This window comes from Bombina bombina, chromosome 2 (assembly GCF_027579735.1).
Source record: "Bombina bombina isolate aBomBom1 chromosome 2, aBomBom1.pri, whole genome shotgun sequence".
Classification (NCBI taxonomy): Eukaryota; Metazoa; Chordata; class Amphibia; order Anura; family Bombinatoridae; genus Bombina; species Bombina bombina.
This window is the reverse complement of record NC_069500.1, coordinates 423,418,877-423,441,505: the sequence shown is the minus strand read 5'-3', so window position 1 is coordinate 423,441,505 and position 22,629 is coordinate 423,418,877. Positions and strand designations below refer to the sequence as shown.

Here is a 22,629-nt window from a genome sequence, read left to right as displayed (position 1 = left end):
TACCCAACTGATCAATTTCCTTAAAGGGATACTGAACCCAAATATTTTTCTTTCATGATTAAGATATTTTAAGTAACTTCCTAATGTACTCCTATTGTCAATATATCTTTGTTCTTTTGGTATCTTTATTTGAAAAAGCAGGAATATACGCATAGGAGACATTAAGCCACCAATCAGCAAGCGCTACCCAGGTGCTGAACCAAAGATGGGCTGGCTTGTAAGCTTACATGCCTGATTTTTCAAATAAGGATACCAAGAGAACAAAAATATTGACAATAGGAGTACATTAGAAAGTTACTTAAAATTGCATGCTCTATTTGAATCATGAACGAAAAACATTTGGGTTCAGTAACCCTTTAAGGAACATGAAATGTTTGGTGCTGGCATTGCTTAATTTGGAATATAAACATTGTTACCCCATGTGAAATAAGCTGCATTAAAAAAAATAATAATGTATTAAACAGTAGTAAACAGTCATTAAATAAAAAACCTCTAGAAACACAGAATATTGAGAATTAATTTTATTTAAAAACTTTATCCTACAAGTGCAGATGGCACCTATACAAATGAAAAATATAACACAAAAAGTTTTACATTATCACGTACACAGGTATAAAGGAGGGCTTGGGACATCTGTCTCAGGTCTTCCGGTAGTCATGTAGCACTTATGCATCACTCTCTGTACATGGAAGGAAGGGATTTGAGGGAGCAAAACTCAGCAGCACACAGCTGCTTAGCAAGTGGAATGTGTCCCCCACTCCCTATGCTTTGGGCTCAAGAGGGGCTGGGACCACACTCCTCTTGTTTTATGATCTTTAAAGTCTTGAATTTTTGAGTTTAAATCGATACATTGTATTTATTTTTGGGGAGGGGGTTCCATCTCCAGGATGTGAACCGCGAGTTTCGTCGGGAGGGGGCTGTTTACCAGGCCGGTGCAGTGTTGGCAAGACGTCTCATACGCCTATAGGGAGGAAAAGAGAAGAGGGGCAAGGTAAATGATAAGGAGGTTGTAGGTGTATTCTTAACACTAAGGCAGAGGTTTATGTTCAGCAGGGGTATTTTATTGTTCACAATGCCTATTACAAAGGAACATGCTGCATTTTTGAATCTCTTATACACTTCCAACCATACACATCTTCCAGCAAGAATTACAGGCCTGACCTAAAAATAGCCTTGTCCCATATATCCACTACACAAAGCAATGTTTAAAGTTCCTTTTTGAGGAATAGTAAGCATAAGTAATGTATGAAGACTACAGTAATTAATAGGTTAGAACAAAAATAAATACTAAAAGTGAGTAGTTATACTTTAGAATATTCATTTTTAGGGAGTGGAAAAGACAGCCATTAAAAAGTGACACAGTCAGCCACAAACCTTATCCATTTCATTTGGTTAGCGGGTATTTAATTCATACAGACTACTTAACAGCACTAAAAATACTAGTGACTATGCATTCGGTAGTCCAACCTATGATTGGCTTCAGACCTTAACGGGGGTGTTTATTTAAAAAAAGTTTGAATTTTTATTTTAAGTGCTTATTCATTTTAGTACCCACTATCCCATGAAGGATATGTGCAGATGGCTGAACTGGTCTAATGCTTTGCCTGCTAAATGGTATCTGGAACACATTACTAGGTTATAAGAAAAGCAATTAGAAGAAAACATATATAAAGTGACAAATTAGCTTAACAACAACAACAGACACATCATGGTATTCACCAGATGTAGCAGCCAAAAAAAATCTCATACATATATATTAATATATATAAAACCATACAATATCTGCATCAACAAATGACCAATAATAAAAGTGCAACAAAAGTAGTGCAGATGTGGTTGGCCAAGGCTTACACTAGCTATAAAAGTTTGGATTTATTTTAAAAGCAACCTTTAGGTATGATATATGTTAATAACTCTACTTTTAAAATTTGGCTTCTACAACAACCAGACAGGGATATGTTACTTTATCCCCCAGAAGACAGATGGTGCCACTACTGGTTTGAAAATAAATATCACCAAATCTTAGACCATAATAAAGTTTGATAAAAAAAAGTTTTAAATAATTGACGTGTATTTTTAAGAAGGCACATACAAACTAAGATAAAGCACAATTTACAATGTCCAATGCTGAATAAACCATCTACAGTTGGCACAATTACTTTACTAAATTTATATAGCACCAGCACATGCTGTAGACAAAATATAAATGCATTCTTATGCAGATTAGGACACTTAACGTCCAGACAACAAGATGACAAACCATTGCTCTCAGTCTCCAGACCTGAACAAAAACATCATTACTCACAAATCTTAGAGGCAACAGTAACTATATCCCTTTTACCAAAAGCAATCTAAACTTGGCACATTATTATAACCTACTGTAGAAAAGTGCAAAGCAGAGTAAAGGCTAGTTTTACAATCAATAATGTTTTTTATTACCAGAATCCATTGCTGGCAATGAAATGATTTTAAAAATCTGTATCAAACACCACGAGCATTAGTTACATTATGCCACTATTTAAACCATTCAGTACCGGAGAGGCCAGCTAGGACTGTATAGCAGCCGTTCCCTAGAGTTTTAAATATGTAGGTGCTTGTGGCACTAAAAAGCCCATTATCCTACAGACACAATGGGGATTTTTGAGAGAAAGGAAAAAAAAAAAAAAAAGGGGGGGGAATAATATAATTTAATTTATTTTGGACCCATAATTTCTTCATTTAAAGTGAAGGTAAACTTTGATGAATGAAAGCCCGTTTTTTAAAAATACTAAAAAACAGGGGCACTTTCATTCATCAAAGTTTACAAAGCAGTCGTTTTGATTAAAAACTTACCACTCTTCTTTGCACAGCCAGGGCAGCTTCCCGCCTCCTGGAAATCCTCTTCACACTTCATCAATGACTAATCCGGCTTCCTCCAATCACAGCATGGCCTCAGACAATGACTACCCTGGGGGGAAAGCCGTGATTGGAGGAAGCCGGATTAGTAATTGCTGATGTGTGAAGAGAGGATCTCCAGGTGAGGGAAGCTGCTCTGGCTGTGAAAAAAAACAAAGGTAAGTTTTTAATCAAAACAGCTGCTTTCTAAACTTTGATGAATGAAAGTGCCCCTGTTTTTAATAGTATTTTTTTTTTTTTTTTTTTTTTTAAACTGGCTCATTCATTCATCAAAGTTTACCTTCACTTTATAGTGACATTAAAGGGACAGTCAAGTCCAAAAAAACCTTTCATTTTTCAAATAGGGCATGTAATTTTAAACAACTTTCCAATTTACTTTTTCAACAATTTTGCTTTGTTCTCTTGGTATTCTAGTTGAAAGCAAACCTAGCAAGGCACATATGATAATTTCTAAGCCCTTGAAGGCTGCCTCTATTTTATTTACTTTTCACAGCAGGGGAGAGCAAACTCATGTAGGCCATATAGATAGCATTGTGATCACGCCCGTGGCTAGTGGCAGACAGTGCACTAATTGGCTAAAATGCAAGTCAATAGATAACTAAAAGTCATGTGATTAGGGGCGGTCAGAAGATGCTTAGATACAAGTTAGTCACAGAAGTAAAAAGTGTATTAATATAGCAGTGTTGGTTTTGCAAAACTGGGGAATGGGTAATAAAGGGATTATCTATCTTTTTAAACAACAAAAAATCTGGTGTTGACTGTCCCTTTAAGTTTAACAAATCACTTCCAACTAAGGCTGCATTATAGGGAGTGATTAAAACCTACATTTTTGTACATGCATCTCTTAAATAAAAACATTTTTTTCTGCAGCCACGAGCCAGTAACCCTTAGGCTACATGTTAAAACTACAACAAAAAAACACAACCCCACAAAACAGTTAATGTGGGGATTGGTTGGATACTGCAAAAAGTAAAATAGGTTTTATTTCAAATTTGCGTGTTTTCTTTATGCATACTTTAACCCACTGATAAAATGTAAGTAATGCATTAAATGTAGAGCTACATTGTCAAAACTGTTCTATCATCTGTATGAAAGAACAGCTTTTAAACATGTAAGTGCAAACCCTAGTAATGCTCATGAACATAAATTCTCCCTACTAACTAAGGAAGTATTAGCAGGAAGCGCCCATCAACCAATGAGCATTAGTAGGAAGTACACAACTGAACAGATTTTATTCCACATTTTTTCACACAAAGAAAGAAAAAGTAAAAAAATGTTTAGATTCTACTTTTTCATATGGATGGGGGTTTTTTTACGTCAGAATCCCTTTAATGCAACCATTTCATTTGTAAAAATACTAAAAGTATAATGATAAAATCTAGTGCTGCTTCCCTGTATGTTTTATTGCCGGCCTAGGGCTATGCTGTTCAAAAGGAACAGCCATCATAACCGTTGTAAACAAATTTCTCCAAACCCTCAAATAAAACGTTAATACTGTTACTACACTTATATACGTAGAAAAATGATTACACGCATTTAATAACATTGCACATATATATATATATATACTTCATAAAGTCAAAATTCCTCCATCACCACAGGGAAAAATACTACCTGCAACACAAACTGTAGAACAATGATCTACAGAAGATGCTAGAGGTGTTCTAAATGGTTAAGCTTAGCATTTAAAAGCAGCACAGCTATTTAACAAGACAAAGATCACATATTTTTGGCACCATATTTTAAGTATTGCTAAACAATATAAAGCATAACAAACAAACAATACCAGCTCTATAAATCTACATCACTAGGGGACACTATGGACTAGTAATTCACTACAAAGATTTAACTAACACCCCTTGGCTGCTGGAGGAAACAAAAATGAATAATGCTGCAGGTTCCACCAGCATAAAAAAAAAGAGCTAAGAGGAAAGATGAGCGATTATCTCAATGTGAGACAAAGGGATATGTATTTGGTAGGGAATTTTAAGTGCATTTGGTTCTATAGCGTCATGAATAGGGGACATATTTAGGAGATAACTAATAGGAGCCAGGTGGAAATTAAATACAGATGGTGCTACTGTTGTAAAGGTAAGCACTGGGAAAAATGTCCAATCCCACTGGCTAAAATGAAATAAAATACCAACATGTCACTTGCAAAGTGCGATAATGATTAAAAAAGCAGCTCCATTGGCTGAAGCAGCAACAGCACAAACACAGATAAAAGACATCACTTCATAGGCTGGTGCACAAAAGCTGAAAAAGTCTTCCTCGATGTTGATCGAAGGAAGCAAGGGCCGGCGTGTTGCTTATATTCTACCCCGGCGGGATGCCCGGAAGGAAAATCGTATGAAACGACGGTGGCACCTGGTGTTCCGGTCCTGGTCACGGATCTTCTTCTCCATTTCTGCATCAGTTAGGGTTTCCAGAAGAGGGCACCATTGGTCTGCATCACCTGTATTCCGGATTGCAATCTCTACAGTTGGCAGTGGATTTTCACTGCAATAAAAGAGTAATGTTTTTAATTTTCATAGCTTAAAAAGAGCGTTTTTTTAAAGTTACATAAATCAAATTCCAGAAGAACCTCTTTCACAACCATAACAAAGCCACGTTTTCTAAAAAATGTCACACGCTTACATAAATCAAATGCAAAATTATAATCATTTTATATAATGAAATCCCAGCCCCAAAACAAGCAAGTCATATACAGTTTATGCAAATAAACTTAATAACACTGCATGAAAAACTATTTTTTCACTTAATTCAGATCTCTCTTAACCCCTTCATGCTGTTAGGACATTCCATGCCATCCTAAAAGTGCTGGGCTTTAACACCGTTATGACGGCATGGAATGTCCTACCATATACGGCGTCCTGCAGCTTTCCCCTTTGACGTAGGCAAGGATCGGCCTGGGGGGCGTGCCTAGCAGCTTAGGCAGTCCTCCATAATCCAATCATGGCCTTGAAATCCCACGATCACATGAATTTATTTTTACAAATAGTGTTTACATCAGAACTTTGTTCAGATGTGAACACTATTATTCTGTCACAAAGTGGTCAAAAACTGGCTGACATAAACCTAACAAAAATTTCAACCTTTTAACTTACCCCAAAAGGTGTGTGTGTGTATAAAATAAGACACTGTGCATTACAATGAAGGGCTCTTGGCCTGTGTGTTTAAGAATGTAAATCTTAAAGTAAGAGTCTAATGGATGACTAAAAGCAGCTTTGGCCAAATTTTCTATCCACAACATAGTGTGAAATACTTAGCTAAGGATAAAGAAGAAATACACAAACTGAGTCAAAATTGGGATCCATCTGTGTGAAGGTTTTCATTGCATCTAGTATATAAAAGCTAGATATGCGAGGAAGCAGACGGCCGTTCGACTCTTTTCGGAGACTGATTAATTCTTGTAGTTTTTGAACAAATAAAAAAACAATAACACCACTAAAATAATAAAGCTTAATACTGTGATATTTTAAAAGCACTAATCTTTAGAATGTGCTAATACATTAATGAATTTGTTTAAAATGATTACGTTGGACTTTTTTCTTTAACCAAAATCAAACAGCTCAGACCATAGACACAGCGGATCACATTTCTTATACCTGCTGTTCTATAGTGGCTGAAGAAAACTCCAAGACCTATGAATCACAACTTGTTTTAACAGAGTCTCAGGCATCCTGACATATATGCTTTTTTATTAAACATTAATATTTTTACCACCTGCTAATTCAACACTTACCTGAACGCATAAGTCTTCTGATGCCAGCTGAGCTGTCCTCGTATGCTGTATGCAATAGTTGTGACAAACTCCCCACCAAGACCAAGTTCTGAACATAACTTCAGGGCAAATTTCTCAGGAGAATTCTCCTTTTCAGACATGTCCCACTCAAACTGGTCAACCAATGAAATGTTCCCAACATGGATATTTAGCTAGACAGACATTAAAAAGATATTTAAACCTTAAATCAAGAGGATCAAATTTCTAACCACAAGCACAGCATTTAGGCACAATCAATTAAATAATATTGGATATTCATATTGATTGACGTGACTTGTTAAATAAATAAGAGCCAATAGAAAATTAACATTTGGTGACTTATAACAGAAAATTAAAGAGACATTAAAGGGACACTGAACCCAAATGTTTTCTTCTTTCATGATTCAGATAGAGCATGTAATTGTAAGCAACTTTCTAATTTACTTCTATTATCAATTTTTGTTCATTCTCTTGCAAACTTTATTTGAAAAGAAGGCATCTCAGCTAAGGAGCCAGCAAATTGTGGGTTCAGAACCATGGACAGCACTTGTTTAAAGGTGCTGTCCAATCAGCAAGGACAACCCAGGTTGTTCACCTAAAATGGGCCGTCATCTAAACTTACATTCTTGCTTTCCAAATAAACATACCAAGAAAATAAAGACAATTTGATAATAGGAGTAAATTAGAAAGTTGCTTAAAATTGCATGCTCTATCTGAATCACAAAAGATTTTTTTTGGCTACAGTGTCCCTTTAAACACTTTGAGATGGTAATATAAAATGACAAAATTGTATAAATATAAAAAAAAACTGCAATATTCTTACATTATTAATTTTGCCCCATTTTCCTGCAATTCTATTTTGAAATTGTGATCTTTTCAGTTGCTGTTAGAAATGTAAGTGCAGAACACATATTCCACATAGCCATTGGCTGCACACTCTAGTGACCTATGTATAACTGCCCCTTATTGGCCCCAGCAAAGAATGTTTTATAGACATTAAAACGTTACACTTATTTTGTAAAAAAACACCTAAGACAATTTTTTTCTTTGAATGCACCATTATATTTAGCATTCATTTAGTGTTTAATGTCCCTTTAAGTCCAAATTAAATGGTGAACATGCACAAACAAATACTGTCACAATTGGGTCGCCAACATTTTAAAGTTCACTAACTAGGAATCCAGTGACATTTCTGTGTATGCCTATACAGAAGTGTACATAAAAGCTAAATTATATTTTAGAAATGCTCCACTGACCAAACAATCTGAGTAAATCTTTAATCAATTCCTGTTTCATCCCTCTCATCCTATATACCATAATCATTTTATTGCGGGGACAACATTTTAACAGAGTATGTATGTAGAGGGTTCCATCAATAATTGAGAATAAAGACAAAACAGAATAGTAAAAATAATTTAGGACATATTTACTAAATAAAGCAGAGCTTTATAAAGTATTGCACTCAGTGTGATGCCAATTGAAAGGACAGTGTAGTCATAAAAAAGGGACTTATTTAAATAAAGCTTTAGATGCAGTTAACTAAGCAATTTACATGCATTACCTGTTTGTAACTAAACGCTAGTTAGGAAGTGAGGGAAAACCCTTAGCTCTGAAATTAGAGTATATTATGTATTTATGAAATACGCAGTCATAAAAAGCCTGCAAGTTTTTCACCACTTTTAGGAGATTTAGTTGCAAAATAGGTAATGCATGTAAATTGCAAAAGTCTAAACTTTTATTTATATAGGCCAATTTTGATTTTGACTACACTGTCCTAACTGGCATCACACAGAGTGCAATACTTATATACAATATATATTCAATTTAGTAAATGTGTTCTAAATTATTTTTACATTTCTGTTTTGCATTTTTAATCTTGATTGGTTTTTGACTACACTGTCCCTATAAGTAGTTATAATCACTGAGGAAAGGAATGTGTGCACAGCAATACATGGCAGTACATGCACACTTCTGAGCCTATATCACTAAGCTCTTATATAAATGATCTTAGTTTCAACAAAGGATAAATAGGTAAGTGAAATATTTTTTTTTACAAATGTGTGACCTAATCCAGCTAAACATCTAGGAAGTAAAATAAAGACGACAAGTTTCATTAATCAAAAGGTCATACAATTTCCCCTGTCTACATCTCCTTTATTCTTTGTTACAGACATAATTGTAGTTCCTTTCCCATTAGTAGCAATACATGCTTATGAGCAACAAACAAGTATTGCTGCATAGTACCTTAATAATGACTCTTTGATCAGACTGATCCTCAAGGATGCTGTCAGTGGGATAGGACTCAATTTGCTGGCGAATGGCTGAAGCAATGGCAGGAACAAAGGCGAGGGGATTCAAATCAAGGTCATCACAAAGAATCTCTGCAAACATCTCTGGGGTCATCAACTTCTCTGTTGTGAAGAAGAAACCTAAGGTCTAGTGACAGGAACTTATATGCACTCATGCAAAAATATTTACTTAAACTGTGGCAAAGAGCTTGTCTTCTGACCTTATCTCCAGTGATGATGATGGGAACTTCTAAATAGTACCATTTGGTTTTCCTATGACAGTTATTGAAATGCCATGAACAATAATTAACAGAACACATTTATTAAAAAAAAAAAAAAAAAAAAAAAAAAAAAAAACACTCCCCACAACAAAATGAAATAAATGAAGTGATGGATTTTCTTGCTGTTCCCATTAATTCTAGAATGCAGAAGTTCTCAGCTCACTTTAACAGATCAGCTTGCAAAGATACGAGTAAATAAGATTACAATAATGAGAGCAAGCACTACAGACCCTGACGGCAGCTGGCAAAAAATACAGAAGCTATTTGTAAACAATTCCACACACTCCAGACAATAAAATAGATAATTGGAAACAGTAAAGGGAAGAAAATTTTACAGTACAATGTGCCTTTATGGACGTTGAAAACAAAGGTTACAGGTAAAATTGCGCAGTGTGAACTTTATGCAATATAGGGATCAAGTACTTGAATAAATAGAATGAACTTTAACAATGTGTTTGACTAGCTACTGTGTCCATACAGATCCTGCATGAAAATGTGAAGAAATTAAAAAGGACTAGGGCTGCAACAACTAATCGATAAGATTGATCATAAAAATAGTTGTCAAAGAATCTCATTATCAATTATGTGGTCAGCGATTAGTTGGTTAATTGCACAGCACCAGCTGCTTCAATCCAATGAACTCCTGCACATGGTATTGTGCAACCATTTTTATTTTATTTTTTTCTGTCCGATTAATCGGATAGAAAAAAGATTAAAAAAATAAATAAATTCAATTTTTTTGCACAATCTTAGTTGCAGCAGATTAAAGCAGCTGGTGCTGTGAAACTGACCAACTAATCGCGGACTACCTAATTGATAATGAGATTTGTTGACAACTATTTTTATGATCAAACTTACCGATTAGTACAATCAACTAAAGAATTGTTATACTTTAAAAAGATAGATAATACCTTTATTACCTATTCCCCAATATTGCACAGCCAACACGGTTATATTAATATACTTTTTACCTCTGATTACCTTGTATCTAAGCCTCTACTGACAGCCCCCTGATCACGACTTAGTATTTATTATCTATTGACTTGCATTTTAGCTAATTAGTGCTGTGTTGTGCACAACTCTGAGCGTTAGCACAATGTTAACTATACGGCCCACATGAACTAGCAGTTTCCTGTTGTGAAAAGCTAATAAAAAAGCATGTGATAAGAGGCTGTCCATAGTGGCTTAGAAACAGCCAAATATTTAGAGGTTTAAACGTTATAAAGTATATTAATATAACAATGATGGTTGTGCAAAGCTGGGCAATAGGTAGTAAAGGCATTTTTTTTAAGCAATAACAATTTTGGTGTTGACTGTCCACTCATTATTTAGCAACTCGCTAGTTCCCTTAATCACGTCTCGCTTACCGTTCATGTTCCATGTAAAGGCATCTCGTAATTTCTGCCCATCAATTTCCATATCCAGGCGAATGGGAACAAGAACTTCAGGCTGTGAAGCATTCTCATGGATGACTGCAGGATCATGGTCGTCAAAACTATAAAGAAAACATCATTTTAGAAAGAAAAAAATATAATATGGATTTATTCTACACTATAATACATTTAAAAAGAACACTAACTTCTTTCACTTTAAAATTCTCAGACTTACACAATAATGCTGTAAAATGCAGGAGTTTGTAAGAGTCCTTCCTAAGCTCCTTACCAGTTTTTAAAATTTGATAAACATAAGTCATCTACATAAACATTGATATGATACATATCATCCGTGACACCATCATGTTAAATCTATTTTTATTTTTTTTAAATAAATACACACACCACTTCACTTGAATAATACCTTGACAATATTTAAAGGGACAGTTCTCCTAAAAATGTTCTAGCTTGTTTACCCTTATTTCAGCATTTGAAATAACTGATATAGCCTGTGGTATCCCCACCTATACTGAAAGCTTCTATACTGGAGTCTATGCTATTGATAAGCCCAAGGAAACACGGCCAGCAAAATAAATTACTTTCTCAGTGGGGTGCAGAACAGTTAAAGGGACACTAAACCCAACATTTTTTCTTTCATGATTCAGATAGATCATGCAATTTTAGGCAACTTTCTAATTTACTCCCATTATCAATTTTTCTTCGTTCTCTTGCTTTCTTCATTTGAAAAAGATAGCATCTAAGCTAAGGAGACAGCCACTTTTAAGTTCAGAACCATGGACAGCATTTTTTTGGTGCTGTCCAATCAGCAAGGACAACCTAGGTTGTGAACCAAAAATGGGACGGCTTCTAAACTTACATTCTTGCTTTTCAAATAATGATAGCAAGAGAATGAAGAAAAAATGATAGTAGTAAATTAGAAAGTGGCTTAAAATTGCATGCTCTATCTGAATCATGAAAGAAAAAAAATGTGGGTTCAGTGTCCCTTTAAGTACTACAATTATAATTTTCCATTGTTTTCCCTAAGTATTAAGATTTGGTTTTCCAGATAAATATAAGGAAGCTAGTGTGTGTACACAAAGTGGTAACATAATGAGATCTGATATTACTTAAAACTCAACCCATTGTAATAGGCTGTGGTTTAAAAGCACAAAGCCAGCTACTTCATATACACAAACCTAAAAATGCAAATCATCATACATTTATACTCTGCAGCTGGTATAACAACTCATTGAAAATATATTAATATAAAAACAAATTTTACAGTGTACTGTCCCTTTAAAGGAACAACATACTTACATTTTTCTATCCTCCACATTAAACACGTTTTTTACGTTAAAGTTCAAGCAATAACAGATTAAATTTAAACTGAAGCAGGCAGAAAATGCATGTGTATAGGTACTATGGTATAAATTATTCCACAACAAAGATCCTACCTCCAGAAGGTTGACAAGGAAATTATTTTTTATCCCCAATGGTACATTCAAAAAAGAAATAGCCCCATTTATATTTATGACTTTGTTTTATATGGAGTACAATGTACCTATATTATGCTTTAGTGCACAGTAGATAAAACAGGGGTGTGGTGCAGGGTTACTGTTTGTGGTAGTGTTTTTAAAATATTTTACTACAGGGGGGGGAACGATCAATATCATCAAGGAGACTAACAATATTAAAGGGACGTGAAAAGTTTGTAATATAAAATATTGAAATATATGTGCAGTAAAACAACTTTTTTTATTTTTTATTTTGCCCAATTTTTAAATGAGAATCTGCCAAATTGAAATTTCACTCCTTTTCTTCAAAAACGTACCTTTTAATCCTGAATGCCGCTTCAGCGATTCCCCCGGTTTTTTGGAAGCCCTTTCTTACGTCAGAAATGATGAATCCGGCTTCCTCCAATCATGGCTTTCCCCCGGAGGAAGTCGGATTTGTCATTTTGGACCCGCGAAGAGGGCTTGCGACGGGCAGAGGAAGCGCTGCAGCAGCTGACAGGATTAAAAGGCATGTTTTTGAAGAAAAGGAGTGAAATGTCAATTTTGATAAATTAAAGTGCCCTTGATTTTATTAGGTTTATTAAAAACCGGGCACTAATTCATCCAAATTGACCTTCACTTTAAAGGGCTATTATACACTCATTTTTTCTTTGCATAAATGTTTTGTAGATGATCTATTTATATAGCTCATCAAGTTTTTAGTTTTTTTTTTAATGTATAGTTTTGCTTATTTTTAAATAACATTGCTCTGATTTTCAGTCTCCTAACCAAGCCCCAAAGTTTTATGTGAATACTGTCAGCTACCTTCTCCAGCTTGCTCCTGTTTGTGTAAAGGGTCTTTTCATATGCAAAATAAGGGGGGGGGGGTGTCTGATATTTCTCACTTGCAGTGGGCTTTCCAACTACCTTTTCAACAGAGCTAAACTGTTAGCTTCTAAGTAAGTTTTTAAACTGTTTTATACTGGAATTTTTATATCAGTATCTGTGCATCTTATTCTTTATAGTAGTGTCTATTACATGCAATTATATGAAAATGAGTGTATACTGTCCCTTTAAGGGGCAATAACAGTCGAAAAATTATATGCACTAATTAATTAGAACAAATAAATTTGAATACCATCAACCTTACACTACTGTGTGTAAAACCCGCAAAAGGTGTTAAACACACAGTAGAAGTACCGCTCAGGACTAACAGAGAGTACTGCTAGTCCTGAGTGGAAACTGCCACTGATCCAATCAGCAGCGCTAGTCGCACGACTCAGATGTGGAAACTAGCGCTGCTGATTGGAGCAGTAGAATTTCCGCTCGAGACCTGCAGTGCTCTGGGGGGTCCTGAACTGCACTTTTGCTGGTGGCAGTGCAGGTTCAACACTCTGAAAATCACATGCTCTAATAAATTAGAGCATTTCATTTTTGGACTATAATGGCACTTTAACAACCTTTTTTTGTGAAAAGAATATTTTTAACATGATTAAAGGGACACTGAACCCAAATTTTGTTTCCGTGATTCAGATAGAGCATGCAATGTTAACCAACTTTCTAATTTACTCCTATTATCAATTTTTCTTCGTTCTCTTGCTATCTTTATTTGAAAAAGAATGCATCTAAGCTATTTTTTTTGGGTGGATGAATTTATCTACCAATCAGCAAGAACAATCCAGGTTGTTCACCAAAAATGGGCCGGCATCTAAACTTACATTCTTGCATTTCAAATAAAGATACCAAGAGAATGAAGAAAATTTGATAAATAGGAGTCAATTAGAAAGTTGCTTAAAATTTCATGCTCTATCTGAATCACGAAAGAAAAAATTTAGGTTCAGTGTCCCTTTAAATAGTGCTCTTTCATGTGCGTTATCAAAACGAGTTGCCTTTAACACTGTTTAACTTACTATAAATAAAACCAGAGCCACATCTCACCATAGGGGGAAAGTCCTCTTCTTGTCACGGCCCAGGCGGTTTCTGTTGATAGTAGTAGAGCAGGGCACAGCATCCAGATGGTGAGAGCTGTTGGGCAAGGTTGGGACCCACTGGCTGTTTCGTTTTGCCTTCTGCTCCCTAGGAAGACATTTAAAATATTCAATACGCATAAATAAAAGACTACTAAAACTATAACTAAGAATTTAGTCAGTTATTAATGTTTGGGTAGTGAAATAAATCAAAGCAATAACTCATAACTACAGATATATAAATTAATACATACATTCTTTAGCACTGTATTTCTTTGTCATGACAGAATAGGTTTTCATAAGGACAGAGCTATCCCTACTCACCTGAGGTAGGTTGGAGGCTCTGTGCTGATAGAAACAGCTTTGTATTTTTCATCATTTCCATCAAGGATCTCCTCAACTTCGGAAGCTTTCAAGAGTGTAACACTGGTAGCTAAGGTTGTGTAACCATGATCTAAAAGTTACATTAAATAGTATTAGTCAATATTACAGTAGCAAAAAGACAGAGGAAATAGTGTTATAAAAGAGTGATATAAAACTGAGCTGCATTCTTCATCAGTTTGAAATGACATTGATGGGTCTTAAAATAATTGTGAAAATGATATGCTGCAAAATTATAATTTCAGTAGTTTCACAAATTAAAGTGCCATTATAGTCGAAAAATGACATGTTCTAATTCTTTAGACTAGTGAAGCCATGATACCCAAATGTTGAAACACTTGAAAGTGATGCAGCATAGCTGTAAAAAACGGGATAGAAAATATCCCCTGAACATCTCTATGTAAAAAAGAAAGATATTTTACCTCAAAATGTCCTAAGTATTTACATCCCACTGTAAAGGACTAAGCAGCAAATCAGTATGTCTGCCCCAGGACAGGAAAGAGAGTGAGCCTCATGCACACTCATGCTATTTCCCTGTTCAGTTTAAAGGGACACTGTACCCAAAATTTTTCTTTCGTGATTCAGATTGAGCATGAAATTTTAAGCAACTTTCTAATTTACTCCTATTATCAAATTGTCTTCGTTCTCTTGCTATCATTATTTGAAAAAGAAGGCATCGAAGCTTTTTTTTGGTTTCAGTACTCTGGACAGCACTTTCTTATTGGTGGATGAATTTATCCACCAATCAGCAAGGACAACCCAGGTTGTTCACCAAAAATGGGCCGGCATCTAAACTTACATTCTTGCATTTCAAATAAAGATACCAAGAGAATGAAGAAAATTTGATATTAGGAGTAAATTAGAAAGTTGCTTAAAATTTCATGCTCAATCAGAATCAGGAAAGAAAAATTTTGGGTACAGTGTCCCTTTAAGGAAGTTTACTATGAAATCTCATGAAATCACAGGAAAAGAGTTAACTGCTGATGCTGATTGGCTGCTGTTTCTTCATTTTTTTTACCTGCAGCTGGAAAGCAGCTGAAGTATAAATATTTACACAGCATTTACTCTGGTGAGCTGAGGAAGTTGTGAGGTAAAATATCTTCCTTTTTTACATAGAGATGCTCAGGTGATATTTTCCTGTCAGCATTTTACAGTTATGCTGCATCACTTTCAAGTGATTTAGCATATGAGTATTATATGTGTTTAACACTGCATAGTAGAAGTACCACTTGTGAGCTGCAGAACACAGCTGGTCCCTAGTGGACAGTGCCTTTGATCCAATCAGCAGTGCTGCTAATTGGATCAGCGGCAGTTTCCACTCAGGACACGCAGTGCTCCGTGGGTCTAGATCATTACTTTACTCATAAAGGTGCAGGGTCACTAGTGTTAAAAACCACATGCTCTAACATCTAAAATTAGAACATGTCATTTTTCAACTATAAATGCCCTTTAAATATGCATCAATATGGTCCAGAGAAAACATTATTGTACTAAATACCTGGTTATTATTATGGGGTTAAAAGTTGAAGCACCATGTTATTAAATTTACAAAAAGAGAGATACCATGTTAAACAATGAGCATTTACATTTCTTTCCATGGGAAGAAGCAACAATTTTCTTCCTTTCTTCTACAGTTGCCAGACGTCGCCAGAGAGATGGGTACCTCTTGTACAAGGATCCCCTGAACATGCGCAGGTAGTTTCCTACCTATAATAATAGAAACACTGCAGGTATTATTATACTCCTGAGCATGGTTCACAGTTCTATTACATCTTCAATGTAAAAACAGCTAAATTCAAAAATGCAACCCTTACTAGTGTGGCAAATCCCTACAGAGATGATTCACTAAGATTTGGAAAGCTCCTTAAAATATTTAGTCAATCAGCACAGTATGAGAAGTTAGAGAGTTTGGTGAACTAGTTGAACTGTATAACAACCATACAAACTCACGGGACTTGTTTGGAGGATCAGTTGTCACCTTTACACAGTAGTGTAACTCTGCTATACCAAAGAATATACCACCATCAACGGTCATCTATTACCTTCCATCATCCCCTGGATTCTCTCATTTTCCACCCCCTCCCCCAGGCCTTTTGTTCTCAGCCCTGCTCTCTATTCTGTCGCTGCAGATATTCTCAGCTCACTGAACAGCCGGTTTGAAGTTGCATACCTCGGACCCGATCATGTAAAACTCTCCATCTTCCTCCAACTGAAATTTTACCGGCTTCTGGCCGAACGTTTTACTCAGGGCCATAATCATGTTGTATTCTTTCAGCAACGGGCCCGCCGCACTGCGCAAGCGTCACAACTATTCCCAGACCACGCATGCGCCAGACGACAGGAAGTAATCAATAGCTTCACATAATCAATCCTTCTCAGGCGCATGCACTGATGACACCGAGTGCACTGCGCATTTACGGAACTGTAACGGTTGTCTTTGATGTGTGGTGCTTTACATACAGGTCCACTTTTTGTTATACTATACAATGCTTGCTCGTGATATTACACACAAATAAAACGTAGTCTAAGCACTTAAAAACTTCCAATTGTAAGTTTAGCAACTAATGTTAAAATATGGAGATTTTTGTTTTTACTATAACAACTGGTATGTGATGTAGTCCCCAGGTAAACGTCACTATGCATACGGTGTCTCTAAAAAGCATATTTATAGTGATTTACAAACTTGCTTACAATAATTCCTAGAAATAGGCAATGTTTATATGAGCTAATTTGTAAACCAACCACCAAACAAAACTAACCAAAGAATGCTAAAGAAAACCAGTACAATAGGAATTCACAGTGTGTGCCCATCACTCCAACTTCATTATCCCGGCTAATAGCTACTTACTAGCATATAATCAAATTGGAGCACAGATTCTTTAAAATTGGTAAATTAAAGGAACAGGTAAATCAAAGTTAAACTTTCATGATTCAGAGCATTTTACTTCTATTACCTAATTTGCTTCATTCTTTTGGTATCCATTGTTGGAAAGCATGCATCAACTCGAGCAGGAATGTACTACTGGGAGCTAGCTGCTGATTGGTGGCCGCACATATGTGCCTCTTGTCAGCTGATGTTTTCATTTAGCTTCTAGTAATGTATTGTTGTTCTTTCAACAAAGAATACAAAAAGAATGAAGACAATTTAAACATAAAAGTAAATTGGAAAGTTTAAATAAATATTTTGGGTTTCATGTCCCTTTAATATAGATGTTCTAGGGTCATGTGCATTAATTGTAATATGTGGGTGTACAACTTTGTTCTGGTGTTTTCCTCAATGGTCATTAACCCTTTGAAAATATCAGTTACTTATTCAACACTAGGAATTAAGGGAACCTGTGTCAGTGTTGGCATCAAATTTTGTGCACAAAACACCATTGGGCCAGGCTAAAAATTATTTGTCATGGAGGGGTGTCTAAAATCTGTGGCCCAATGGTCATTAAAGGGACACTGAACCCACATTTTTTTTCTTTCATGATTCAGATAGAGCATGAAATTTTAAGCAACTTTCTAATTTACTCCTATTATCAAATTTTCTTCATTCTCTTGGTATCTTTATTTGAAATGCAAGAATGTAAGTTTAGATGACGGCCTATTATTGGTGAACAACCTGGGTTGTCCTTGCTGATTGGTGGATAAATTCATCCACCAATAAAAAAGTGCTATCCAGAGTTCTGAACCCCCAAAAAAAGCTTAGATGCATTCTTTTTCAAATAAAGATAGCAAGAGAATGAAGAAAAATTGCTAATAGGAGTAAATTAGAAAGTTGCTTAAAATGGCATGCTCTATCTGAATCACAAAAGAAAAATGTTGGGTTCAGTGTCCTTTTAACCCTATTGAAAATATTAGTTACTTATTCAACAGTGCGAATTACAACACCTATGCCAGTGTTGGCATGGTTAAACATATAGAGGTGTATGGTAAAATATTTTCTCCTGAAGGTGTTTATATTTAACATAAATGAAAACTCTTTCTTTACAATTCTCTGTCCACCTTTTCTTCTTCAACCTTATCTGTAAGAGGATAGTTTCCATAAGTAACTAAACTATAACTTCTTTATATAGATCTCCTTCTTCTGCACAGCCTCTGCTGCCTTTAGTCTTTCCTTGTACTTCAATTTCTTCTGCCACTATCTGTACTTTGATATATTGTAATGACTGAAGTTGGCATGGAGTCTGTTTTATCAGCTCATTCTGTTAGAGGTTCGGCTGCTAGTAAAGATATTAAATCTGGTAAAACATACTTTTGCAATAGATCGGTCCTCTTGAGCCAGTTTTAGTTTAACCTGTCAATCATCCTGCTTCCTATTTATTAGAATTTAGCTTTAAACTTTAAAAATAAGTCTCTTGCTTTGAAATAAAATTATCTTTGCTATGTGATTAATCCAATATCTTTTTTTTGTTCACATAAAATCTATTTACCCAATCATTTTCACACACACACACTAATTATTTTATTACTTTAATTTTAATTTTGTTAACTATTTCAGTCTCAAACATCTAATCAACTGCTTCAAGTCTACGTTAATTAATGCAACGTAATACCCATATGACTAGTAATAGTAATGCACCATAACTGTAAAAAGCTTACAAGACAATATCACCTGTAAAAAAGAAAGATATTTTACCTCATAAATTCTTCAGATCACAATAGTAAGTGCTCTGTGAACAGTTATTGTTCAGCTACTGTCAGCTGCATGTGAAGAAAAAAGGAAAAACAACAGCCAACTAGCTTTATCAGTGCTAAGGTCACACGTTGATTTGCTGTGATCTCATGAGATTTTCCTTTAACTAATAACTTATAGGGAACTAACATGACTGTGCCTTCACATGCCAGATGCACATTCCCTTACAAGTCCCAGGACTAGCACCCTGATTGGCTGCTGGCTACTGAGGACATTTTGAGATAAAATATCTTCCTTTCTTACACAGAGATGTTCAGGTGATATTGTCTAGTCAGCTTTTTGCAGCTATGCTGCATCACTTTCTAGTGCTTCCACTTTTGGGTATCCCTTTACGGTTCTGAAATTCTTTTATTTTTCGGTTTCACAAGCTCAAGACATTATGCATTAATGTTGGTTGTCTTTTCTAAAAACAAGTTTTCCAATTTCTTGTAAATCTCTGTCAAGTCACATTAATTTTTTTTTATTAATGACAAGAAGCTTTGAATGACTTGGCAGTTTGGCAGTTTTTGATCAATTTCTCAGGGTCTGATGGTAAAAAACTCACCTGAATAAAGAAAAATCATGCAAAACCTTTTTTTTTTTTACCTTATAATATAATTTGTTTCTCTACATCTAGAAAACTGCACAGTGAGATAAAAAGCTATACATTTTTTGGGGGACCTAGCAGTAATCTCATCAGACCAGAGAGCTTCAGATAATCAGGCCCGTAGGTTAATAGCAACAGTACCTGATTTAAATAACGCCAGCACTGTTAGTGACAATCACAACAGTCAGAGTGTGACTTACAATCAAATGGGGTCAATGATCTAAAATTAGTTAGCCTACCGAGAAATATCATGCCAACCCTCACATTCAGAGACCTCACTGAATGGTTTAAGAAAAGAGATTGGGCCAGAAATTCCTTGAGAGTTGTGAGCTTACCTCTATAGAAAATTAATGAAGCTCACTAGAATGCACAGTTATCATGTGTGGGAATTCCCCTCCTGACCACTAGGAGGAGGCAAAAGAGACCTCAACACACCAGAGCTTTGAATACCTTCCACTTCCCATGATCCTCAGTCATTTTTATTTGCCTCCTTGATGAGGAGTGAGGTGAAAGTGAAGTGCAGACCTACATGTCTTTGAAAAGGGTTCCTCTAAACAATCTATACACATATCCTCCTCGCAGTACCCTGTTGGTCAGAGAGGTAGACAAGGAGTCATCAGCCAGGCAGTGAAACATCTTGGACTTGTCCACTAATTCCCTGGGCTCTAGTGATCTGCTTCCTGTGGGATCTATTGTCCTTAATAGGTAAATGTGGACCTATCCATCAATACCCAGGGTTGTAGGTGCTGTTACTTATTTAGATCCTTGGTATTGTGCTTGCACTGCCTAGGATGGGCTTGTTTACTGGAAGCAATTTACTGCAGCTGAATTTATCACAGCGGACGAAGGTCCTGACAGGTAAGGGCTTTCCATTTTCATAGCCCACTGGCTATTTGTATGAACCTGTAAACATGCATAGTCTGGGGACATATATTTGTACACCATATACCTTATAGTAGCAGTTTACAGTACCTTTAAAATTTAGATTTTTTGTTAAGGTTTCTGATGTTTTAAATTTATAGCGGTCAGTTTAGTACGCTCATAAGTTACTTTTGAGCTCTACACAGTGCATTTTCTTTCACCTGCATAAAGTTCCCTCTTGTTTCCTTCGGATTCTTGGCTTTAGCGTTCACAGGTAGTGCACTTGCGCTAAGAGTTAACCATTTTTGAGTGCTTTTATGCGCACCTTTCTGAGATAAATCCTTTCATGTTTCTGTATTTAGCATGTGAGGAAGGCTTTCAGAACAGGTGGAGGTGGTAAGGTGCTCTGATTGACAGAGCTTGGTTTTAAATTTGGGGTACAAATTTTATTTAACACTTTATGTGCTGTTATTTGCTATGTAAAGCCTTTGCTGTTTTTCACAGTTTTTTTAGATTTTATTTGACAGTACCTTATTATTAATGTTACTGTTTCCCTCTTAAGGGGTAATCAGTTTTACATTGTGACTTTTCTTCCTTTTGAGGTTAATAATCGATTTTGATTGCTTAAATGCTTAGGTCTCTCTCTGTCTATCTGAGTAAGTTACTTCCTTATTGTTACTATGGAGCAAACTAGTGCATTTCAGGCTGACCTTTTAGAAGGGAGACCCTCTGATACTTTAACCCATTCCAGTTTGTGTTTGTTTTGTAAGCATTCTCAGGTGTGTACCCTTGCTCAGCTATGTACTTTATGTGTTAAGTATATTTCTAACGCTAGAACAGGGTTTTGCTGCACTTCAGAGTATGTAAGGGTTTTTGCTATATCAAAGTTGCTCCCATAAGGTGGTCGATCTTAGGTCTTTAACTTATCGGGGCTTCCCTTAGGACTGATGATAGGGATGTTTCTGAGTCTGAGGACTGTTATGCTGAGCATAATCTCTCTGAATTCCAGGACCCTGCTACTGTGCCAGACTATCCTTTAATTTTAGGCTTGAGAATATTCATACTTTATTGCAGGAAGTTTTAATTGCTTTAATGGTAGATGATTGTCCTGCTACAGATAAGCAACCAGTTAAGACAATTTATAAATTATTTAAGGAAGTTCCCAAATAGCCTTCCCGTTTTCCTACGCCTGTGTTTTAGAACTAATTTCTAAGGAATGTCAGAAAGCACATATTTTCAATGTATGTTTCTTCTTTTTTTCTGTTAATACAGAGAGTGTGGGAAGCTATTCCTAAGAGGGATGCAGCTATTTCCACTCTTGCTAGACACACCACTATTGATTTGGAGGATAGTTCCTCTTTTAAGGATCCTTTAGATAGAAAACTTAAAGGTCTTCATAGGTAATCCTTTCAGCTTGCAGGCTTTATATTTAAACCTGCTGTCAGTGTTGTCGTTTGGTGTGACAACCTGTCAGGATATCGGTGAGTGTTATTAAATTTTATATATATATATATATGTATATCTACACACATATATATAATAAGATAAAATAAGTATGCAATCTATCAAATATTAAATTTGAGCATGCTTAATACTATTGCTGGCTACATCCTGTGTAATGCAAATCTGGGGTCAGAAATTGGATGCAATGCTGATTACACATCAGAATTCAGTTCTCCCCACTCTCTATGCTAAATTACAGCTTTGTTCAATACGTTTGCTCAAATCTATGACTTAAACAATTGCCCTAATACTGATAATTATCTTACCCAGGATGCCCCCTGTGGGGAGGGAGCCAGAGAGTCTAAAAACTTGGCCTTTGAAGCTCAGGAAGATAGTAATTAACACATACTTGGCAATCAAATGTTCGATCACAAAAGCCCCTTGAAGATTCTTAATACGCATCCTGGTCTGGAAGGAAAATATGCCAAAATTCACTTACAGGCATGGGAAGACAATTTGGGATTTTAAACAACCTATATTATACATTTCAAAATATTAATTTATACCTTAGTATGGTAAATGTAAATAGATAAGTCTGAGAGATTGTCTGTTTG

General features: G+C 35.7%; 1 protein-coding gene across 1 annotated transcript; it reads right to left on the bottom strand.

Moving 5' to 3' along the window:
• Positions 1-506: 506 nt before the first annotated feature.
• SMARCB1 (SWI/SNF related, matrix associated, actin dependent regulator of chromatin, subfamily b, member 1) lies at positions 507-16,750 on the bottom strand. The gene is made up of 9 exons (XM_053701968.1): positions 16,612-16,750; positions 16,028-16,148; positions 14,385-14,514; positions 14,032-14,169; positions 10,595-10,722; positions 8,903-9,069; positions 6,641-6,831; positions 5,263-5,394; positions 507-961 (listed from the first exon to the last, which is right to left on the bottom strand). The coding sequence occupies exons 1-9, from the start codon at positions 16,699-16,701 to the stop codon at positions 922-924; spliced, it is 1,137 nt and encodes a 378-aa protein (XP_053557943.1). The 5' UTR covers positions 16,702-16,750; the 3' UTR covers positions 507-921.
• Positions 16,751-22,629: the final 5,879 nt, after the last annotated feature.

Bases quoted from the DNA above. Each gene is read 5' to 3' on its own strand.
- SMARCB1 (XM_053701968.1), bottom strand. From the start codon at position 16,701: ATGATTATGGCCCTGAGTAAAACGTTCGGCCAGAAGCCGGTAAAATTT. The intron at 14,170-14,384 runs GTGAGTAGGGAT...ATGTCTTCCTAG, and splicing joins GAGCCTCCAACCTACCTCAG to GGAGCAGAAGGCAAAACGAA. The intron at 6,832-8,902 runs GTACTATGCAGC...ATGTCTGTCTAG, and splicing joins ATCAAAGAGTCATTATTAAG to CTAAATATCCATGTTGGGAA.